A 6,595-nucleotide genomic window follows, 5' to 3' on the forward strand; every position below is an offset into this window, starting at 1 on the left:
GGCCAGGCTGGCCAAGCCGTAGGACCGGCCGCTGGAGCGCACGCTGGCCCCCCAGGCAGCCAGGCGGCCGGTTTCCACAAACACAGCGGCGGGAAGCGCAGATGCCGCCGGCCCTGGCGGACACGGCTCTGTTTAACCAAACGGCCCCCGATCGGCACCTGGTCAGGGCTTCGTTAGTCAGCGACGACCCCAGAACGGAGTGTTCCCCGTCACGTCTGACACCCGACACCGGAAGAGTAACGACTTGGAGGATGGGGGTCCGGCCGGGCCACGGCTCCTCGGCCCACCGGGTTCATCCCTCCGGCAGCCCCGCTGGGCGGCTCCCTGGGGCCGCTGCCTCTTCCGTGGGGCAGCAGGCGAGGCCACACCTTCGCGCTGCACCCCCAGGACGGTGGTGCCCCCGGAGGCGCCACGTTCACGTGATCAGAGGCGGTGCAAAAGCAAGGTGCAGAGCGCCCTCGAGCCCCCAAACCCAGGACAGGCCATGGAGCGAGTACCCCCCGTCTTCGGCCCAAAGACGGACCTGGGCGTCTGCGTGCTCACCGCGGCCGTCCTGGTGTCCACGGCCGTCCTCCTGGCGCGTCCACAGGACGGTGGCTGTGAGCCTTGCCCCGGGAAGCAGGCGAGAGGCGTGTTGCCCCATCGAGTGCACGCTGGCGCTCTGTGCCGAGACAGCCACGGCCGGCTGCAGCTGGCACGGCCGCGAAGAGAAAGCAAAGCCTCTCCGTGGGCAGCTGCTTTCACGAAGATAAATTCGCGAAACGCAAAGGACTGACCTTTATTCTTCCTCTTATTTTTGTTACAATATTTCTCCTTCATAAAACAGTTGAGCTCAGTGCATACGACAAACACGACTCTGCTTTTTCTGCCCCGTGAATCATCTGCCTGTCTCTCTTCCCCTCCACCTTCTCCATGTCCGTCCCCGCCCCGGCCACCGTGCCCGGCACGCGCATCATCTCCGCCGATCCTCACCCGTCTCATAAACAACAGCCTCAGAGATGCCGGGGGCCTGGGGCACTCTGCAAAGCCAGTGGCTGATCCCATCACCACTGACGCCGGGTGACGTCCCTTTCATAGGGATGGGTGGTTTCCGGTAGCACACGGTGCCCCGCTGTGGCTCTCTTGGTGCAGGCGCTTGGCTTTACGAAGGAGAAATGCCCGCAACAGCCGGGCGTGCTGTTCACTTTGCACGTGAAGCTCCGCACGTGCTCTTTGCTGGTTCGTTCGTGTAAGCAGCTTTAGAACCTCACGAGGCAAAATTGTTTCTCATGAAATTGTTTTTCTTGAGATGCACCCATATATGTATCCTTTATAGAAACATTTCTACATGCATACACACGCATGCACAGATGCACACACGCGCGCATGCACACACGCATGCACAGATGCACACGTGCATACGCACATGCACATACGTATGCAGATGCAAATATGCACGCACGCACATGCAGATGCGCGCATGCATGCGCACACATGCACGGATGCACACGTATGTACACGCGTGCACATATGCACACACGCGCACGTGCACACACGCACAGCTCCTCCTACCTTCCTGCATTCCTGAGCTGTCCTCCAAGACCACTGTCCTCCTGCCTGAAAAGCTCCCTTTGCATTTTCTTTAAAGCGGGTCTCCAGGCGATGAATTGTGTTTCTCGATTGTCTAAATATGTCTTCATTTTACTCTCATTTTTAGAAAGCTTTCCTCGGGAACGGAGAATCCTAGGTTTTCCGTGATTTTCTGTCAGACCTTCCTTCACTCCATCGCCGTCCGGCTTCCATCATTCCTTTTGAGAAATCAGTCCTAAGTCTCCTTTATTGCATTAAAAGTTTTATGCCATTTAGAAACATTCCCTACGCGCTTTTAAATTTTCTTGTCTTGGGCTTTTAGCAGTTTCACTATGATGCGACGCACTGTGAATTTCTTCATATTTATCCCACTTAGAATGTTTAGCGCTTCTTGAATCTGTGGCTCGGTATCTTTTTTCAGTCGTGGGAAATTTTCAGCCGTTATTTCTTCAAATATCGCTTCTGTCCCGTTCTTTCCTTCGGTCCTTCTCAGACTCGAATGGTACGCACGACGCATCCGCCGAAGTCGCGTGCGTCTTAGGTTTTGGTCTGGACATGTCCTCTGAGATATGTTCCAACTGAAATTTAATCGATGGTTTAATCCGTTCACATTCCTAAGTTCGATTATTTTTCAACGACGGGTTCTCTGCTCTGTATGTCTTTTATAGTTTCGAGTTCTCTGCCACGTCTTTCTGTCTCATCCTCTCGGTTCTTTGACCATGTTAAGCTGAGACGTGTTGGTTTTTGAGTCTTTCTTCCGACTACTGCGCTACCTCCATCTCCTCTGGGCCGGGCTGTCGTCTGTGTTTTCTCTTTGTTTTCGGGGAGGTTTTGTCATCTTGTGCGCCCAGTTAGTTAAGCACTGGACCTTGCGTAGGAAGGATTGGGGAGACAACTTGAGCCTACGTGGGATGTCGTTGTGCTCGTAAAAGATTTACTCTCGCTCCGTCATGAGATCATTCTCGCCCGTGACCTTCGTCAGCTGTGTGTCTGTCTGGTGGGATGATTTGTCCCCAGTTCACCCCCACTCCTGGGAGGCTGCACTTCAGGGCCGGACCCAAAGACCAGAGTGCTAGGGGGGCTCTTCCCCATTGGGGAGCCCCGAGCTCCGTGTTTTCAGTCCCGTGCCCGGAAGTCTGTTGAAAGTGCGATGCAGCTCTCGGCCACCGGGTTCGGAATCGGCAAACGTCTTGCGAGAAAAGGTGGGGTTCTCCTTTGCTGCCGGCGCGAGTCTGAGCTACTTGGTCACTCTTTAGTGCCTTTGAAGGACGCCTTTAAACAAATGCTTTTATTTTATATTTTATCTAGCTTTTCTAGTTTTCCTCAGGGAGGAGATTGATTTAAAAATATAGTCCACTATTTGCTAAAAATAGAACATTCTGGATTTCTTTTAAATACTTAATTTCCCTCCGGGGAAATTCTACCGATAATTAAATTCATTAAAATTGGGTTTACACACAACTCTGCAAATATATTCTTTGCATGAAGTAAAGCGGGTGTATTTAGAGAACTTTTGTCTAGGGCTCTTGAAAACGATAGTTCTTTTCTTCCCTAGAAGATGCTTAATAAAGATGTGTTATTCAAGGAATGTCCCCAAACCCCAGGCCGCTGACCAGTCCCGGTCCCTGACCCGTTAGGAACCGGGCGCACAGCAGGAGGTGGCCCGCGGTCCAGCTCCTCCCGGCGCCAGCATCGCCGCCTCGGCTCCACCTCAGATCATCAGGCGTTAGATGCTCATGGGAGCCCCAGTCCCTGGGGCCACCAAGGTTGGGGACCACTGTCCTAGTGGGTGCAACATCTTCTTGGTGTGATTACAACCAGTTCTCTACAAAACTGAATGAACGAATTCACCTTCTTACTATCCACGCTCCACCCGCTAATACTCCTGGCTGCTCATAGCCTGATTTCTGTGCATATGTAAAATCATAAACTTGATCACATCCCTCTCCTAATAAAAGGACGACGTTGGCTTCCCCACGATCTCAGGGCAAAGTCCAGAACCCGCGCGGGCTCATCATGTGCCCATCTTCTCTGTTCCCCGACACGCGCAGGTCCGCGCACCCAGGGCCTTCGCTAGCCTGCCCCGAGCCCTCCCCCTCCCTCCCACGCCGCCGCCTTCATCCCTCCCAGAGGCCTCTGCCGGCTTCTCGCTGCTTCCCGTTCTCATCGACTGACTCTGCATGTGTGTTCATGTGTGTGTATGTTCTTCGTTCCCTTCCGAGCATGTCGCAGCTTGCCACGGCCTCGTTCTCTCTGCTTTGTCCTTCCTCGCGAGCATGTCTGTGGTAGGGCCGTGTCTGTCTGCTCATTCTCACTGTGATATCCTGAGCACAGAGCCTGGTGTCTGCCACAGCAAGTGCTTAGTCAGCAACGGCGGGAGGGGAGGGGGCGGTGAGCACCCTGGACCACGGAACATCATTCAGCCGTAAAGAAGGAACACGTCTTGGGAAAATCATACCAGACACACAAAGCTAGAGCACGTGACCCCTTTCTACCAAGTTCCCCCAACAGGCAGGTCGGTGGTGACAGGAAGCAGATCGGTGGCTGCCAGGGGCTGGGGAGTGGGGGGAGGGACTGGTTTGGATGCAGATGCCTTTGGGGCGATGAAAATGTCCCAGAATCAGATGTGGTCTATTGAAGGTCACACAACTCTGTGAATATACTGAAACCCCTGACGTGTGTACTTCGGAAGGGCGAATCTTACCGTGTGTGAACTTCATCTCAATAAAGATATGTGTGTTTGTGGAGTGAACGAACAGCGGGAGGGGCCGTGGCCATGGCACTCAGCGGCCTTTCCGCCCACGGCGTCCGGCCCTGCCCTGGCCCAGCTCCTCGCCTCCGGCATAGAAGTCTGGGCTGGCGCGGCCTCCTCTCCGTGGTGTGGGCAGAAGCCGTGCCCTACGAACAGGCTCCTTCCTCCCTCTGCTCCCCTTTCTGCTTTCATAAAAGGCAGCTGCTTTGAGAATTTCTCATTTGGCAAAAGCCGAACGCTAAAGCTGGTCAGACCGCCCAAGGGCCCACCCTGCGCCCGGGCGGGCTCGGACCCGGAACGCGGGACGACGTGCTTTGCACACCTGCGAGCTCAGTGACGAGGCACCGGCAGGGTTTGGAAAAGACCCTGCAGCTCGCGTGCCATCTACCGCTGGCTCCCCAGCTCCCAGCACGGGGCCGGCACGCCGTGGGTGCCCAGCAGGTGTTTGCTGAGTCAAGGCCCCCACCCTTCACCCACCTTGGACCCCAACAGGGTGCAGTCCAAGAGGCCCAGCTGCACAGCCCCAACCCCCAAGCCCAGTGCAGCCTCAGCGTAAGCCAACAACCCCGAAGGAAGGACCAGTCGAGGCGCCCACACTCCCCGGAGCCCTGTGGGGCCCGGGGCAGCACGTGGCTGCCAGCCTGGCAGCGAGGCTCAGTGGCCAGCACAGGGCTGGAGCTTGTGCCAGTCAGAGCGCTGGGTCACAACTGACAGACAAAACTAAAATGGCGTAAAGCAGGAGGGAGTGGGGGGGCTCAGATGCAGGAAACCTTCTCCTCAGTTTTGCTCTGGGCCTAAAAATTGCTCTATAAAAAGAGTTAACTTTTTTGAAATCTGTAGGCAACCGCTTCAGGTGCGGCTTGATCCAGGTGCTGTCTGGTCAGAGGTTGCCGCCTGAGACCCTTCTGGCTTTGTTTCCTCCGGGATGGCGCCGTCCCTCCTTGTGGCCAAATCCCTCGTGGCCGCAAAGCGACTGCGGCCCCCAACCTCACACGCTGACCCGGCCAAATTCAGTGACAAGGACAGCGTGCTGGTGTCCCGGAAGCGCCAGTAAATACCTCCTCCACCATCACCGGCTCCGCACAGCCCAGGGGAGGGACGACTGACGCCCCAGGGCCTCCCGAGGCAGAGAAGGGTGGACAGCAAGGGAGCTCTCAGAAGGCGGGCTGTGCCAGGGTCCCCTCCTACTCGTACATGGGCGGGGAAACCGAGGCACTGGCTGAGGGGTCGGGCCACTCACCCCGCCCCCAGCTCTGAAATGCAGATGGGGACTTGCCTCGCATGCCGCCCGAACCCTCCAGACTTTGCGCGTCTCACACGTGCAGCCCCCCGACTCCGCCGCCAGCGGGTCTCCTTCAAGCACTTATTATACACCTTCTGCATACCCAGCCCCGGGCCAGGCCCTGCGTCTCACGATGTGCCCTCGAGTCCCCGCCATGCCACACTCCGCGTGGGACCAGTCGGGCCCTGGCGAACGCCGCGGCAGTGCGGGGGCCCGTGTGGCTCAGGCCCGGTCCTGCTGCCCCGTGACATCCTGCTCCCTCCAGGCCCCAGGCCCCCCAAGCCAAGGGAGAGGAAGCCAGGGCAGCGGCCGCAGAGGACCGCATGCTAGAAGCAGCCAGCCCTCCAGGGGTTCCGTGGGGGGCAGCGGGAGGCCGCTCTCCAGGCCCCGGCGGCGGCGGCGTCTGCGGGGCGTGAGTGGCGGCCGCCCGTGGCGGCCGGTCTCCTCCACCTGAGCCGCTTTCTCCATTCCAGGCACCTACGTGATGACGGTCACGGCCAGTGACGCCGATGACGGCGCCACCGCCAACGGGGTGGTCCAGTACCGCGTCGTGGCCCAGAGCCCGCAGAGCCCCTCCCAGAGCATGTTCGCCATCCACAGCGAGACGGGGGACATTGTGACGCTGGCCGCCGGCCTGGACCGAGAGGTGAGCTGGGCGCCGAGCGGCTGGGCGGACAGGTGACCCAGCCCTGGTTGTGTCCCCTGGGCCCGCTGGTCCACAGAGGACATCAGAGGCCCAGCGTGGGCATCTCCAGTGGGATACATCACAGAGGAGCTGGGAGCCGCCCCGGCCGCCTGTCCCGGTGGGCCTGGAGGGGACAGTCTCAGCACGGCAGATGCCACACCCCACCCCGCCAGTCTCTGTGCTGGTCCGTGAAGTTCCTGCTGGCGTGTGCATGGCGGGCGGAGGGCTCAGACAAGCGGGGGGCAGCTCTCTGGGCTCCGGGGCACAGCCACAGCAGGACTCTGCTTCTGGGAGGTTTGACAACCCT

The 6,595-nt window shown here is 58.2% G+C and overlaps 1 protein-coding gene across 1 annotated transcript in view; it reads left to right on the forward strand.

The window, feature by feature from the left end:
* CDH4 (cadherin 4) overlaps positions 1-6,595 on the forward strand; it is a 64,730-nt gene that overhangs the window by 24,713 nt on the left and 33,422 nt on the right. Inside the window, exon 4 of the mRNA XM_023524845.1 lies at positions 6,077-6,249. Within this exon, the coding sequence (XP_023380613.1) occupies positions 6,077-6,249 (173 nt within the window). The remainder of the gene's footprint in view (positions 1-6,076; positions 6,250-6,595) is intronic.

This window comes from Pteropus vampyrus, unplaced genomic scaffold (assembly GCF_000151845.1).
Source record: "Pteropus vampyrus isolate Shadow unplaced genomic scaffold, Pvam_2.0 Scaffold500, whole genome shotgun sequence".
In the NCBI taxonomy this organism is placed as follows: Eukaryota; Metazoa; Chordata; class Mammalia; order Chiroptera; family Pteropodidae; genus Pteropus; species Pteropus vampyrus.